This window comes from Populus alba, chromosome 15, assembly GCF_005239225.2.
Source record: "Populus alba chromosome 15, ASM523922v2, whole genome shotgun sequence".
NCBI classification, from domain to species: Eukaryota; Viridiplantae; Streptophyta; class Magnoliopsida; order Malpighiales; family Salicaceae; genus Populus; species Populus alba.
This window is the reverse complement of record NC_133298.1, coordinates 3,837,718-3,854,886: the sequence shown is the minus strand read 5'-3', so window position 1 is coordinate 3,854,886 and position 17,169 is coordinate 3,837,718. Positions and strand designations below refer to the sequence as shown.

The 17,169-nt window shown below is 34.7% G+C and overlaps 2 protein-coding genes and 1 pseudogene across 2 annotated transcripts; 2 read left to right on the top strand and 1 right to left on the bottom strand.

The window, feature by feature from the left end:
- The first annotated feature begins 1,381 nt into the window (after window positions 1-1,381).
- LOC118056350 (hypersensitive-induced response protein 4) lies at window positions 1,382-4,111 on the top strand. Its single transcript, XM_035068530.2, has 5 exons — window positions 1,382-1,687; window positions 2,366-2,486; window positions 2,614-2,705; window positions 2,903-2,999; window positions 3,556-4,111. The coding sequence occupies exons 1-5, from the start codon at window positions 1,493-1,495 to the stop codon at window positions 3,921-3,923; spliced, it is 873 nt and encodes a 290-aa protein (XP_034924421.1). The 5' UTR covers window positions 1,382-1,492; the 3' UTR covers window positions 3,924-4,111.
- A 4,741-nt stretch (window positions 4,112-8,852) lies between these two features.
- On the top strand, window positions 8,853-9,770 carry LOC118056349 (uncharacterized). The gene is made up of 2 exons (XM_035068529.2): window positions 8,853-8,977; window positions 9,064-9,770. Exons 1-2 carry the CDS (start codon window positions 8,921-8,923, stop codon window positions 9,664-9,666), a joined length of 660 nt encoding a protein of 219 aa, XP_034924420.1. The 5' UTR covers window positions 8,853-8,920; the 3' UTR covers window positions 9,667-9,770.
- LOC118056306 (uncharacterized) lies at window positions 9,695-17,169 on the bottom strand (annotated as a pseudogene).

The following is a 17,169-nucleotide window of genomic DNA, read 5'->3' as shown; positions in this document are numbered from 1 at the left end:
TGGGGTTTTCATTGTTTGACCTTTCTGAATGAGGTCGGGATCTTGGAGGTTCAGTTGGTGGAGACATTGGTTGGTCACACAGGCGCGCTCTCCATTCCTTTCATCTGGTCAAGAAGTTGCCGTGAGAGGCAATACAGTAAGCCTCTCGCTGGTGGGACTAGTAATAAGAATGAAGTTTCATCGTTTAGCTTCTGAAAATTATCTAATCTCAACACGAATGACTTCGTTGAAAAAATAGAAGAGTCGGCCGTCTTTGGAAGAAGGATAGGTACACTTTTTGAAAGAGGGACGAAGACAACCTTCTCTCGATCCACCATTAGCAGAATTGCCACCTCAATAAGCTTTCCCTGTGTTGCATAGTAGCATCCTCAGTGCTCCTAAACAAGCAATCTAGCAGTCTTCTTCCTTCTCTGCAACATGTGCCCCTCTAAACCAAATAAGCAGCTAGCCCTTCAAAGTTTGCCGGGGCATTGTCACCAAGTAAAAGCTTCAACAAACCAAGTCTAGGAGATTGCATGATACAATGCTTAGAGTATTGTAAGATTTTCCGACGTAAAAGGGTAAACTAACACTAAGATTCAAAGAATTTACATGAAGCTCTTGACATGTTTTATCATCAACCACGTAATTACAATCTCTGTTGACTGGGAATCGTAGGGTTACACTGAATAGGTTAAACTAAACAATGGCACGGGACCAAGAGGAAGAAGATGATCTGAAATTTGCAAAGTTCAAAGTCAAGTAACTTTTATCGACCAAACATAATTTGAAAGTAACTCATCATTTTTTTTCCTCTCCAACTAAAATATTTATTGCTAGTTTGACAAAGCGATATACTGCCATTGCACTTGTTTTACCAGCAAAAACATAAAAAAGAATAAAATAAATAAATAATGTTTTAATCCACCACATTACTAAACATGTCCTAATCGATGTCTTAATATACTGCATTGAAAACTTAACAAAGAAAAATCCCAAGTCTTCCATGAATGTTAGGTCATGCATCGCATTTGTGCTAGACCCTACAAAATTCCATTTAATAAAAGAGTGAATTGACTAATTACTAAGTAGCAAGAAAACTAAATTTAGATTTTTTTTATTTGGTTTAACTTTTAGGATGATTATCTATGCCCAAATTAGATAATTCATAATTTTAAAATTCAAACTCTTAATTTGCATTTGATAAATCCTATTATTATTTTATTCAGATTCAATCATTTAAATTTTATATTAATATTATCCGATTAAATTCTGATTGCATTATAAACACACTTAATTATAAAAACATTTTACTAAGTTGTCAGATAAATTAAACTTCAAAATAACTAAAAATAATTAGTGAAAAAAAATAATCATAATTAGAAGAAAAAAAATCCACCGAAACCAAAGAGAAAGTCAAGGCATCCCACCGTTTCCTAAATGACACAGAACCCGGACTTTCATCTCTCTCTCTATCTAATCTTTCCTATCAGATACGAAGAGGAGCAAAATCATGGGTAATACATGCTGTTTTTTATGTGGATGCGTAGACCAAGCTAGCGTTGGTGTTGTTGAAAGGTGGGGTCGTTTTGAGCGATTGGCTCCGCCAGGTTTCCACTTCTTTAACTGCCTTGCTGGTCAATGTTTGGCCGGTGTTTTGTCTACCAGAATTCACTCTCTTGATGTCCGCATTGAAACCAAAACCAAGGTTTTTTCCTTATTAATTCTCGATTAAGTTTCATTTTGTTTGGTTTCTTGGTGATTAAGGAATGTAAGGTTTGTGGGTTCTGTCATGTTTTGTGTTTCTTGGATTTTTGGGTGTGGGTTGTGTGTTTTGTTGTGTTTTCTGTAGGATTTTTGGGGGTTTTTGGGCTTAGTGTTTATTGGCTTTTTTGGTGATTAAGGAGTGTAGAATTTGTGGGTTTTGTTTGGATTTGTGTTTCTTGGATTTCTGGATGTGGATCTTGTGTTTTGTTGCGTTTGATGGAGAGTTTAGGGGTTCTAAAGGCTTTAGTATTTAGTATTTGTTAATGGGTTTTCAAGGTTTGAGACTTTTGAAGTAACCGATCCCTTGTTTATAATGGCTCTGATCGGTTCCCCGATATGTTTCATGTGATCAGATTGCTAATTATGTGACACTGTTTCTGTTGTGATCATGTTTGGTTGCTGAGAAAAGCCAGTAGAAGTAAAAGAGATTAGAAATTGAGTTTTCAGGGTTTTGTGCTGTTTCTATCATGGATGTGATTGTTAGGTGATGAAATAAAATTTGCACTGTATTTTCTGTCGTCTGATTTTGTGCTGTCCTGTAATGGTTAGTTTTGGGCTAAGATTCTTGTTTCTCTCTTATAGAAAATTAAGGACTTTACATAGTTTTATGTCAATGCAGGATAATGTCTTCGTGCAATTGGTTTGCTCGATTCAGTACCGAATAGTCAAGGAAAATGCTGATGATGCATTCTATGAGTTGGCAAATCCCAGGGAGCAGATTCAGGCTTATGTATTTGATGGTAATCCATAGCTGTAGCATGGGATATGGAATTTTATTATCCAATAATGTGTCTATATTATTCTTCCTTTTTTTAATTTTGAGAGTTTTCACCTCATTTCATTGTGACGTATCTCATGTTTCTTAAGTGGTTCGAGCTATTGTTCCAAGAATGGCATTGGATGAGCTTTTCGAGCAGAAGGGTGAGGTTGCCATAGCTGTCTTGGAGGAATTGGAGAAGGTAATTGGAACCTGCTTCTTTTGTTGAATCCCATGGTTTTATAAATTTGTAGCAGTGGTTCTTTGGATTATTCAAATGCACTCTTCTTGATATATGATTCTTTTTTTTGTGTGTGCGTGTTAGATAAGAATTTTCTTAGTATTGCCAAAGTCATGTCAGTGCTATTGTTCTTATCTTATGTTGACTTAATGAATCAGGTGATGGGAGCCTATGGCTACTGCATAGAGCACATTCTGATGGTTGACATTATACCTGATGATACTGTACGCAGGGCAATGAACGAGATCAATGCAGGTATTAATCACCTTCTACACATTCTCACTTGGTTTACCACATAAAGACCTTCTCGTTTTATTTTTTTGGATATCATATGAAAGACATCGCTGATATCTGGAAGGACATGGGAACTAAAATAAGTTGCCCGCTCAATTTTAGTTTTACTTTTAGCTCTGATAGTTTGCAAGATGTAATAGACCAACTTTAACAGAATTTTCCACTGCCATTATTCACTGTGAATTGATTTTTTTTTTTCCTAACTAGATGGTGTGTATTCTTGCTACCTTTCTAACAGCATCCAGATTATTGTTTCATTTTAGGGATCTCATTATCTCTATGCATGAAATTTGTCATTATACAAAGTAATGATTTTACTAAACATCAACAATTGTAAACTTTCTTTCTTGGTAATTTCCTTGAAGTCTAAATTATCTGTTGATGCTTGATTTTAGACAAGCTTCCAGTTCTATGTATCCCATATAGTGATCAGTTGCTTGCTTGCTATTGATGGCATTTAATTGTGATCCTCAACTTCATTTGCAAATAACTTTTGCATATGAATTCTGTATCTCAGCTCAACGACTTCAGCTTGCTAGTGTATACAAAGGTGAAGCTGAAAAGGTGCTCCAAGTCAAAAGGGCAGAAGCTGAAGCTGAAGCCAAGTACCTTGGCGGGGTTGGTGTGGCCAGGCAGAGGCAGGCAATCACAGATGGTTTGAGAGAGAACATACTGGAGTTCTCACACAAGGTGTCAGGCACATCAGCTAAGGAGGTGATGGATCTCATCATGATCACACAGTACTTTGACACCATCAAAGACCTCGGCAACTCATCGAAGAACACCACTGTTTTCATCCCTCATGGCCCTGGTCATGTAAGAGACATCGGCGACCAGATTCGCAATGGGTTGATGGAGGCATCCAGTGCTCAAATTGATCAGTAGTGAACCCATTCACCAGGCATCTTCCAAAGCACATTTTCTTTGAATTTGAATGCAACATGGTAGAAAATACGATTTATGTAAATAGGACGAAATCCTATATTTTAATTTTGTCATTGAACATGTATTATGAATTTTTTATGCTCGAATTGCCCTTTTTGCTAATGGAAAAGAAAACTATCCTTTGAAAACCTTTTTTACCATCACAATTTGCGTATAGAAAAGCTTCGGACATTCTATTTCACCATATACACTTTTCACTTGTCTTCACCATCATCGTGTTTATCAAACTAAAACATGTCCTTCCATTATCTTCACAAACAAGAAATCTTATGATGCTCATGCTATAATTATTAGATATTTACAGCAACACAAAAAGGAGAGAGGAACATGAAAAAAAGACACAGAAAGGGGAGAAAAACTAGAGAAAAAGGGATAGAAAGAGAATAAAAAAAACAAGAGGGAGAGAGAGAGAGAGTTTGTCTAGTAATTACAATTTGAGCATTGTAAAACTTTCCTAAACATATCAATCTCTTAATCAGAGTCTATCTATAATCATAGCCTATCGTTTCTAACTACCCTTTTAATTTGTAACACACTCTCCATTCGTCACATTCCAATAATAAACACAACCAATGAAATTTGAAAAATAAAATACTAAAAGTTTGTGAACTAAATATAATTTATTCAGATTCAAATAAAGAAATTTAACAAATTCTTTAGCACCACCTCACTTGCAATAGTTTTGTTTTTTTAACAAAAACTAAATATAATTTATAATATATGACATTGTTTTGATCTTTTTTATATGATTATCTTAGTCTCATGATCTGTTTTATGAGCTTGATAGGTTAAATAATTTGACTCCAGTTTTTTTTAGTTGTTAGTTTTTTTTAATTTAATTTCTCAACATTGAGTTGATTAAGAGTTACACTTCATGATTTGTTTCAGTTTACTTGCTATGAGATTATTTTAGTCTCATAACATGGATTGCGGATTAACTCTAGTAGACTTAAGTTATTTTATTATGTTCTTCTTCTAGATTGAAATTTTTTTTCCAGTTTTATCCTTTAATATTAGATTAATTAGAAATCGAGTTTCATAATTTATTTTGATTTATTTTTTATAAAGTCATTTTAGTCTAATAATTCAGATAATAGGTTTGATAAGTTAACCTGAGTTGATTAGGGTTATTTTTTTGTTTATTTTCTATTAGGTTATCTCGGTCTCATAACCTAACCATGGTTTTGACAAGTTAACCTAAGTTAACTCGAGCTCTTTTTTAAGTTATTTTTTAATTGGATTTTTTTCAATCTCATCATTCAACATTCAAATGATTGGAAACTAAGCTTCATATTTTTTTTTAATTTACTTTTCATGAGGTTATTTTGGTCTCATGACTTGAGTCGTGAGTTTAGTAGGTTTGCTCGGGTTATTTTTTAGATATTTTCTAATTAAATTCTTTTTAATTTCATCATTTAATATTATGTTAATTTAGAATTGATATTTATAATTTATTTTTATATGGAGTTATCATGATCTTATGACCCGAGTCGTTGATTTGACAAATTAATCTAGATTAATTTAAATCAATTCAATATATTATTGTCTTAATATTTATTTCACTTAATGCACAAGTTCTACATTAAATCATTTTAAATCTTAAAATTGTTATGGAATAAGTACATTGAAAAGAATTAGAAAAAGATATATTTGGTTACTATTTCAAGGGTTCGCTGAGGCTGAACACAAGGGGAATTTGTCTCAATCATAGAAAGCAACACTTCAAACTTTCTTCTAAGTAAAATCAAATGAAATATGTTATATCTTGAAACACCATTTTATTCTTGGAGAATTATTGTAATATGTAATAACCCTCGTGTTAACCTTATAATTCAATAATCTAGTCCTTTTTTTTGCTCAATTTTTAAATTGAGTTTGACAATTACTAGGGTGTTTAGTTGAGCGGTATAATTAATTAAGTTTATTATATTTTAGATTGTTTTAATATATTAATAATAAAAATATATTTTAAATATATTTTAAAATAAAAAAACACTTTAAAATTATTATGTTGTGCCCCGTACTCATGTACTGATTAAAGTACATGCAATTTGGTTTAAGAATCGATTGCATCCTTTTGTTCATGAAAGATTCACCTAAACGTGAAAATTCTTAATCAAAACCACAGATAATAATCAAACTTAGGATCTAATCCTAAATTTGAATTACAAGAAGATACTTGCTCCACCATGCATGTGCTGAATGAAGTACAGAATGGGTACAAAAGGACACCAACATGTGCTAAAGCTTCTAGCCAACGTATCTAAATGGATACATGCTCCAAAAAAGCTTAGGAAACCAGCAACTTCAAGACTTTTAATCTGTTATTATTCCAAAATCATGCTCCTCTTTATTCAAACTATATAGTAATAATAGCAATGATAAAAATAATAATAATAATAAAATATAATATAATCAAGAAAATAAAGAACATAATCATATGCGTCATATATCTTAACATATATACATATACACACATGCAAGTGAATGAGTTCATACACATAAACTCAAAAATATATAGGTATCAGTATTTTTTTTTATTTTTTTGTAAATTATAAATAGCAATGTAATTGAAAAGGAAAAAGAAGAAGAGGCAATGCAAGTTAATGCAACGAAACAAAATAACATACATATAATAAAAATTAATCAATGAACGTCGACCCATGCATCCATGTAGCCCTACAAGGATGCATTATTACCAATTAATCAGAATCTTTCAACCCACTACTTGTTTATATATATATTATAATTTACGATCCTCCCCATTTCTGAACAAATTCTGACCCCCACGTTCTCTAATTAATTCTTCTTCTTCTTTTTTTCCACTTGTTGATTTTATGGAGGCAAGAGATCGATGAATAATAGCTTGGAAAATATTCAAAGACTACGTTCATGTTGACCAGACCATAGCTGCACACAATTGCAGCATCTCCCATGGAGAATCGGACAGAAGGGGACATCTTACTGCAATGCAAGAGAGACCAAAAGACAAAAAAAAAAGAAAAAAAAATAGAAATGGGGATTGATTAATTTGTCATCTATGTTTTGGGAAGGAAGCAGCTTGATTTGGATCTACATCTTTGTTTTGCTTTCAGGGAGCAAAAATTGGACCTCCTGCAATGTAGCTGGCCAGGTGGTCATGCTCATAGCCAGCCATTCAAGAGCTCTAAATTATGGAAAATTAACATTATTAAGCATCAAAGAGTATCCATGAAGGTGTCTGCAGCTATTGTTACGGGACGAAGGTTGTGATGAGTAAACATTATTGTTTTTAAAGAGTTTTTTTGTTTGGAAAATATATTAAAATAATATTTTTTAATTTTAAAATTTTATTTTTAACATCAAAAAAATATAAAAATATTTTAAAAAAATGAAGAAAAAGCTAGCAAAACCAAACATGCTCCACGAAATCCAAATTATGTTAATTAGATGCTATCCAATTACCGAAATCCAAACTAAATTTAGGATCCCAATTAATCGGATGGAAGGAGTTAATTAGGTAACATATGATTGAATAAGGACTCAATTTGAATAAGGAGTTAATTAGTTTGGGGGCTATATTTGCTCTTTCTCCAATATTGTTTTGTTAATCTTGATGTTAATTTAGTCCCTGTTTTTCCTTTTATATTATTTTTGGTTTTGCAGGCAGCATTCTGATGGAGCAACTACTCTTCTAATCCAATCAAAAGTATGTTAATTCATACTAGAATTAGGATATTTATGGGGATTTTTTTACTTATAGAGTTAAATAGTTCTTAGATGCCATTGGTTGTCAGATTTTGGAGTAGGAATTCAATAGCTATATCTTAAATTTTTGGTGATAAGTTTCAAATTTCAAGATTCCACAAATTAAAAAAAAAAAAAAAAAAACTCTTTTCTTTGAGCCATTCATATTAAACCATTTCTTTGTTATTAATTTTTTTAATTGATCGTAGGTGTCTGGGTCAGTTTACATGCACCTCGACTAATCTCCTGAGACTTTAAAGTTAACGATCATATAATCTCCAGTGACTTTAAGATTTGTAGCACTCGAACTGATAACTTTTAAAGAACAAACTTAAAACCTAACTAGTTGAACTATACTTTTTAAAATTAGAACATTTTGTTATTATTTTATGATAAAAAAAGATAAATATATGTATCTCGTTAACCATTAATATATTTAATTAGAATAATCAAGCTTATTGTTACCTTAATTTATAGTTTTTAGAGTCCATATATAAACACCACGCACACAAGACGACTATCAACAAGCTACACGTTGTTTTGCTCCATATTCTGACAATTATAATCTAAAACAAAATAAATTAATTAGATTGTCATTAATAAGTACAAGTTTGCTGGCTTGCCTACAAGACTAACAAGGCTGTCGTGGTGGATTAGTCTCTAAAAAATCTCAACCAGGCCTAATACATTGCCGCGCAAATGTCTAATTTTGTCACTACAATGGTGGACATAACAGCTAATCAATGAATTAATCCTCCCAGTTCAACGATAGAGCCTGCAAAATCAAGCTAAGATCTCATTAAAAATGGAAGAATCATCTACTAATTAGCTTAAATTATTTCAAAGGCGGTGCCCGGGAAGCTCACCTGTTTTTTTTTTTTTTGCCTAAAGAATTATTGAAGCTTGGGATCAATTAAAAGATGCCCATAATTTTCTGTCTCGAAAATCATTGAAGCTTATCTTTGTTGATGCATCCTTTTGTTCTTATAATATTTTTAACTTAGCCAGTTGGATTGACAGTCTCTTGACCGACCGACGCTTCTTGACAGTCCTATATATATATATATATATATATATATATATATATATATATATATATATATATATATATATATAGTTCCATCTGTATTACAAAGACATCATCAACATCCAGCTTGAGAAAACCTCTACTCCTGTCCGAAATTTGAATCAAAAGAAGAAAAAGCAACAGCATGGGTTGCTGGTCTGCTGAGAATGCTACAAATGCATACCTCAAGACTCTGAGAATGGTAAGTCCGTGAACATTTTTTGTAATTTCAGTTCATGATCTCTAGCAGTATTTCCTAACTGGGATTTTGAATTGATCTTGATGCAGGGTCAAAAGGCAAATGAGCCAGATGAAGCTGAATTCATTTCAGCATTAGCAGCTGGTAACAATGCACAACTAATGGTTGTAGCATGTGCCAATGCTGCCACCACAACCACGGTGGCCTTAGTGGCTGCAGCCCATCAAACCGGTGGCCGTGTGGTTTGCATCCTTCCTGGTCATCAAGAATTACAACCATCTAAAAAAATTCTCGGTTGTGATGCCTGTCATGTTGAGTTCGTTATTGCAGAAGCTCGAAGTCTATTATTAAGCCATTATAGAGAAGCGGATTTTGTTCTTATTGATTGTAACCTTGAGAATCATGATGGTATTCTTGGCGCAGTACGAGCAGGCAGGAAAAGGAACGGAGCTGTTATAGTGGGGTATAATGCATTTAGCAAGAGATCATGGCGATCTGGTGGGTCAAAAACACAGTTGTTGCCTATTGGAGGAGGATTACTGGTGACCAGAATTGCTACAGATGCCAAGATTGCTGATGGCTGTGGTGGTTGCGGGAAGAGGAGCCATTGGGTTGTCAAGGTAGATAAATGTACCGGCGAAGAGCATGTTTTCAGGGTCAGATTCCCACAAGGGAAACAAATAGAAGCTTAATTAGTTCTAATTTAGAGTCTCATCAAGATGTAAAATATCAAAATCATATTTCAAATCTGGAAAATAACCAAATACAGCTAAAACAGACAGACTGAAATGTTCAAAAGGAAAAATAACCAAATCCAGGGAACCTAGCAGGATAGCCTGAAAAACTCTGATGAGCAGTGAACCTATAAATCATGATGTTCTGATAAACCTCTCCAGGATTAACAATCTGAGAAGGGAAATAGGTGTGATTGACCGCGTCAAGAAATCCTCAAGTCTCTAAGCAAATACCAGCACGCTTAGCATAAACGCATCCACCTTTCCCCTTGACATTGTCAAGCATGTTACTTGTATAAAACTGCACTCCAGACTGATTGGTCCACAGCTCCAACTTCCTCCCAGACACACTTTCTTGCACAACAGCAACCTTCTTAAAGTGTCCAGGATTCAAGTCATCTAACACATAGTTGATGTCATATCCATCAGGCAATTGATTGAACAAGCTCCCAATCTCCCTGGCTTGGTGGAAATCATAAGGTGTATCCTTGACGTTGACAATTTCATCCACAGGAGTAACTTCATATCCAAAAAGCTGGATGGTATGAGAGAAGATGTCACCACTGTTGTGTCCACCAAGATTCCAGTAAGCATGCAGTGCCAAGTTCACTGGGGGAGGCTTGCTTAGAGGCTTAGCCTACTTTCTCACAGCTAGCTTGTTTGCTTGAACTATCATGTATGTCTCACAGACACAGAAACATCACCAGGAAAACCTATAGAAAAGAAATTCACCCATCAATGCAAACACCAGACATGTATACAGAGCACATACGATCAGATACAAAGGAGACAGAATTCTAGCTATGGAAAGAAACATTACCTTCCTCTCCATCAAAGCTGTTGTACGTGAATGTTGTATGTTTATCTTTATGACTAGCTACATCCCAGACAACCTCACTAAAACCTTCAGGGCCGCCTGAAAAGTAGAAAAAATAATTAATGAATGACTTAATAATCGAGGTTTTTCCCCGATTAATCATGGCCATGTAAAAAGTATGAAATATGGAGGAAGAATTGCGTAGCAAAGGCATGAAAGTAAAAAGATATCATGGTTCAAGAACATCACTGTTCATTCTTTTCAGCATGACATGTCCATCGTAGGAACTAGGGGTGATCAAATTCGGTTTTGTTTGGTTTTTACCAAAAAAAATAACTAAATTAATTTTTTTTTATTAAAAAAAATGAAATCGGTTTTGAACGGGCCGGTTTCGGTTCTATTCGGTTAGGTTTTTTAGGGAAAAAACCGGTTCAAACCGGTTTGGCTCGGTTTTTTCAGTTTTGGCTCGGGTTTTTTCCTGTTTGGCTCGGTTTTTTTTTTTCTATTCGGTTCGGTTTTAGGATTATAAAACCGATACCAAAGTAAACCGGTCAATTTTTTTAAAATTTTAATCGGTTTAATCATTTTTTTTTTACAATTCAGTTTTTTCAGTTATTTTTTTTTTAATTTTCTCAGTTTCTTATTTTTTGTGCTCACCTTTACAAAGAACCCTCCTAGAAGAGAATACCAAGAAAGACTAGTACACTATTTGTTTGATTCCAAATTGATTACGAAATAAATTAAAGATTGCTTGACCCATTTTATATTTGATAAAAAATACAAATAAAAATAAAAACCTAGAAAAAGTAGTAGAGCTGTTGTACCTTGTACTCATCTACTGGATCAAATCCAAGAACAGTGTCCTCTAATTTTCCTGAAAATAAAAAACAAGAGAGAATTTATATCATTATCAGTATTTTTAACATTAATAATATTTTTAAAAAAACGAAATAAGGAATTAAGGAAAGGAAAGCAAACCATTTTTATCTGGTAGAACAACGGGAAGCAGGGTTGCTCCAAAATTGGTCACCTCAATTGAGAAATCACCCTTTCTCAGCTCATAAATCCCGTCTTCATTCTTTGCTTGATTAGAGTTAAGATTTGAAGATAATCCTGTTATGATTTACCTAAAATTCTTTAATTATTTGTTTTATTTCAATTCATATTTATTATATTTTACATTTTAACTCGTATTTATTGTATTTTATCATCAAACATGTTTCATTATAATAGCTTCATAATCCACTTTCACATCCTCCTGTTTCAACAAAATTCATTCTTCTATTCAATGGTAACTCTTGTTCTATTTTTTTTGTTTAGCAAACTTTTTTTTTTTAATTTTATCATTCCACAATTTTATTTTTTATAGAAATTTGACTTGGTGATTTGCTTACATTTTCTTTTTTTTGGTTATTACTATAACAAAAGAAAAACAAAAAAGCATGCCGATATTAGTGTCACGACCCGAATCCCGGATCCATGACCGGCACATAGGCAAGGTTCCCCTCCAAGGTTCCAAACCTATGCGAACCCAAACTTACATACAATCTTTTGAACAACTCAATCAGAGTTTAGCACAGCATTAACAACAAATTAACTTCATAACATAATTCGATTGTCTTAATACAAGAGTTAATATAATTTCATAGTTTTGGAGCACTAACTTGACATAAAAAGAAAGATACAAATTACAATCAAAAGCAGGTTCGGAAGGTTCAACAAAAGTAACCCGCTATCAAGCTATAAGCCTGAAAAGAATAAATAATGAGAGGGTGAGTTCAACAACTCAGTGAGTAGATAACGTTCAATATACACACACGAGGTAATATAGCAATGAGAAATATATATACAAGTATGGCTTTAGTTCTTATACGAAGGTTTATCAAATAGGCCATAACAAGAATATCATATGGTAGAACTCGTCAGAAAATCAAAATGCAATGAGCATGAGGCTCCGTACTGTTGGATGATCAGTCCACACAGGTTGGTGACTCCCCCGACCAACTAGGGTTCAGATACGATGTGCACAAAGACTAACACTACCCTGTTAGCATGGGTATTCTGACTGACATACCATAGGTTCATAATCATAATCAAACTAACATATTCATATCTCAAAGCTCAACTCATGACATCATCAAATGAGGAGCTATCAATTCAGAAGTCAAATCATATTGGTTCATATCAAGCAATCCGATTCAATAATTGATCATGCTTTATCATATCAAGGATAATAATCAGTATATATATTATCAAGAAGCATGATCCAATTCATATTAACAAATCAAATATTTATAGTATTTCTCATGCATATGGAAAATTATCCACTCACCTGATTCAAAAGCAAACAGCACACACAAGTTGAAACCGAAGGAAATTCTACTGACGTCCTGCCGGTAGAATATCAGGATTATCTGAATACAAAGGAAATATTTTCAAGAACGACTCGAAAGAACATTTAACCTATTTAATAAACTTAACTAAGGGTGTATACCGTAACCCTATATGGTTTTTGACCTAACTAGGTAATTTTCTCAAAAATCCAAAATCTAACGGTTTTCCCGAAATCTAATCCATAATAAAAACAACTAATAAAATTGGTAATAATTCACTAAATAACCCTTAATTATTCATCAAACTAATCTGCAAAAGCTAATATTACAGCTAGGGACTAATCTGGAATTTTTCCATATTTTTAGGGCCAAATTGTAATTTTTATCAAATGGAGGACCAAACTGAAATTTGTCATAAATCCATGAATATACTGAAATTCTGACCTCAATTAATCCTCAATTCTGCCCAGGATGTATCATTATGCTTCAGGGATCATTCTGAAATTTTACTAAATTTTTAGGGTCAAATCGTACTTTTTGTCAAATTGGAGGACTAAATTGAAAGTTTTGAAATTATCTTATCTATACAGTAATTCTGTCCATAATTCATATGTTATTCTGTTCAGAATCTCGGAATATGCTCCAGGGACCAATTTGTAATTTTCCAAAGTTCGGGGACTAAACTGTAATTTTCGGAAATTGAGGGACCAAATTGAATTTTCGTCATCTTCAACCTCAAACCCAGAATTTCAACAGATCAACTACTGTTATCCCCTGATTTCTAACACAAATTCACAATTCAAACAAAACCATAACTCAAAATCATCACAATCTTCCATAATCAACTAAATCATCAATTAAACACAACAATCAACCCCTAACCTTCAATTTAATTCATCAATTAAACCCAAAACACAAATTCTCAAAACCCTAACATTCATCAAAACTGAAATTAAAGTTGAATTAACATATTATACATATTAAACAACCTAAATCTTACCTTTTTCACTTATTTCCTCCAAATCTCTTCCTTTTTCCCTTATTTCCCCTTCTTTTCTCTTCTTCTTCTTTCTCCCTTCTCTCTCACGTTTCTGAATATTTCAGATCACACTTTCCCTTTTTTTTTTTTTTTTTTTTTTACTTCCTATTTATATTTATCAATTATTGGTCAATTACCACACTACCCTTCAATCATTTATACCCTCTCTTTAAGCCTCCAAGGGCTTTGTTGTAATATCCTATCTTATAAATTTCAAAACATTACAATCTCCCCACCTTATAAAAGTTTCGTCCTCGAAACTTAATAGAAAAGATTGAATACTTACCAAAATTATCGAAAAGATGAGGATACTCCTCACGCATCTTATCCTCAAGCTCCCATGTCGCTTCCTCACGTGAATGGCCTTTCCATTTCACTTTCACTGAAGCTATATCCTTCGACCTAAGCTTCCTCACTTGTCGGTCGACTATAGCTTCCGGTTGCACCTCATAAACCATATCATCCCTCAAGTCAATGGGATGAACCTCTAATACATGTGATGGATCTGACATATATTTCCTTAACATGGAAACATGAAATACCGGATGAATAGCAGACAAGTTTGGTGGTAATGCTAACCTATAAGCAACTACCCCAACTCTCTCCAGAATCTCATACGGTCCAATGAATCGAGGACTCAACTTGCCTTTCTTCCCAAACCTGAATACTCCTTTTGTAGGTGATACTTTTAAGAACACACAATCACCCACTGAAAACTCTAAGTCACGCCTTCTTCTATCCGCGTAACTTTTCTGTCTACTCTGAGCTGTTTGAAGCTTCTTTCTAATTACCTCAATCTTCTCTGAGGTAATCTGAATCAACTCCGGTCCCATTAGCTTCTTCTCACCAACCTCAAACCAACAAACCGGTGATCTACATTTTCGGCCATACAAAGCTTCATAAGGTGCCATCTCTATGCTAGCCTGATAACTGTTGTTGTAAGCAAATTCCACTAATGATAGGAACTTACTCCAACTAACTCCAAAATCCATAACACAAGCCCTTAACATATCCTCCAAGGTCTGAATAGTCCTCTCAGACTGACCGTCTGTCTGAGGGTGGAAAGCTGTACTCAACTGCACTTTAGTACCCATAGCTTCTTGAAATTTCACCCAAAACCGCGATGTAAACTGTGGACCTCTATCAGACACTATCGAGATTGGCACTCCATGCAACCGTACAATCTCACTAATAAACAATTCCGCCAACTTTGCATATCCATAAGTAATCTTAACTGGCAGAAAATGGGCTGATTTTGTCAACCTGTCAACAATCACCCATATTGAATCATAACCCTCCTGACTCCTAGGCAATCCTGTCACAAAGTCCATTGTGATCCTCTCCCACTTCCATTCTGGAATCAACAATGGTTGCAACAATCCAGGAGGTTTCTGGTGTTCACCCTTTACCCTCTGACAGGTCAAACACCTAGAAACAAAATCTACTACATCAGCCTTCATCCTATTCCACCAATAACACACCTTAAGATCTTTATACATCTTGGTGGAACCTGGATGCATTGTGTAAACTGTCTGATGTGCCTCTATCATCAATTCTCTCCTCAGATCATCAACATCAGGTACACAAAGCCTATCCCTATATCTCAGCACATCATCATCACCAATCACAAAACCTGCAGCTTTACCCTGCTCAACCTCATTTCGAATCCTGAGTAGGGAATCATCTTTCTTCTGAGCTGCTTTTATCTTATCAAACAAATCTGACTTAACCTGAAAATGAGCAATCATTGCTCCAGCTTCACTAAGATCAAATCTGACTCCTTCATCCACTAACTCATGCAACTCCCTAATCAGAGGTCTTCGTACCTCCTGAATATGAGCTAAGCTCCCTGATGATTTTCTACTCAAAGCATCGGCAACTACATTTGCCCTACCCGGGTGGTATTGTATGGTACAATCATAATCCTTCAGCAGTTCCATCCATCTCCTCTGCCTCAGGTTTAGATCCCTCTGCTGAAAGATGTATTTCAAACTCTTGTGATCTGTAAAGATCTCACAAGTTTCACCATACAAGTAGTGCCTCCAAATCTTCAAAGCAAAAATTACAGCCGCCATCTCTAAATCATGTGTAGGATAGTTCTGTTCATGCTTCTTCAGCTGCCGTGAAGCATAGGCAATAACCTTGCCATGTTGCATTAGAACACATCCTAACCCCACTCTCGAAGCATCACAATACACTGTGTAACCACCAGAACCTGATGGTACTGCTAGAATAGGCGTTGTAGTCAATCTCTCCTTCAACTCTAAGAAACTTTTCTCACAAGCTTCAGACCACTGAAACTTAACATTTTTCTGCGTTAACTTAGTCAATGGTGCAGAAATTCGAGAAAAGTTCTCCACAAACCTTCGATAGTAGCCGGCCAAACCTAAGAAACTTCTAATCTCTGTCGCCGAAGTAGGCCTAAGCCACTGCTTAACTGCTTCAATCTTTTGAGGATCAACCTCAATCCCATTCCTTGACACTACATGCCCAAGAAATGCTACACTCTCCAACCAAAACTCACTCTTTGAGAACTTGCCATACAACTGATGATCTCGCAGAGTTTGAAGCACCATTCTCAAATGCTGCTCATGCTCCTCTCTAGACCTCGAATACACCAAAATATCATCAATAAAAACTATCACAAATCGATCAATAAATTGGCCAAACACTCTATTCATCAAGTCCATAAAAGCTGCTGGTGCATTCGTCAACCCAAAAGACATCACTAAAAACTCATAATGACCATACCGAGTTCTAAAAGCTGTCTTTGAAATGTCTGCCTCCCTAATCCTCAACTGATGATACCCAGATCGAAGATCGATCTTAGAAAAGAATTGAGCTCCCTGTAACTGATCAAACAAATCATCTATACGAGGGAGTGGGTATCTATTTCGAACTGTCACCCGATTCAATTGCCTATAATCTATACACAACCTCAATGACCCATCTTTCTTCTTCACAAACAACACCGGAGCTCCCCAAGGGGACACACTTGGTCGAATGAACTTTTTATCCAATAAATCCTGCAGCTGCTCCTTTAACTCCCTCAATTCTGCTGGAGCCATTCTATATGGTGCCATTGATATTGGTTCAGTGCCCGGAACCAAATCAATACAAAACTCAATCTCCCTATACGGAGGCAATCCAGGTAAGTCATCAGGAAATACATCGATAAACTCTCTTACTATAGGGACTTCCTCTAACTGGGGAACTTCTTTCTCTACATCCACTATATATGCTAGGTAGCACTGTACCCCTTTTCGAGCCAT

Excerpts from the sequence above, each read along its gene's own strand:
- LOC118056350 (XM_035068530.2), top strand. The coding sequence starts at position 1,493 with ATGGGTAATACATGCTGTTTTTTATGTGGATGCGTAGACCAAGCTAGC. Across the intron at positions 2,706-2,902 it reads TCTTGGAGGAATTGGAGAAG|GTGATGGGAGCCTATGGCTA; the intron begins GTAATTGGAACC and ends TTAATGAATCAG. Across the intron at positions 3,000-3,555 it reads AATGAACGAGATCAATGCAG|CTCAACGACTTCAGCTTGCT; the intron begins GTATTAATCACC and ends TCTGTATCTCAG.
- LOC118056349 (XM_035068529.2), top strand. The coding sequence starts at position 8,921 with ATGGGTTGCTGGTCTGCTGAGAATGCTACAAATGCATACCTCAAGACT. Across the intron at positions 8,978-9,063 it reads ACCTCAAGACTCTGAGAATG|GGTCAAAAGGCAAATGAGCC; the intron begins GTAAGTCCGTGA and ends ATCTTGATGCAG.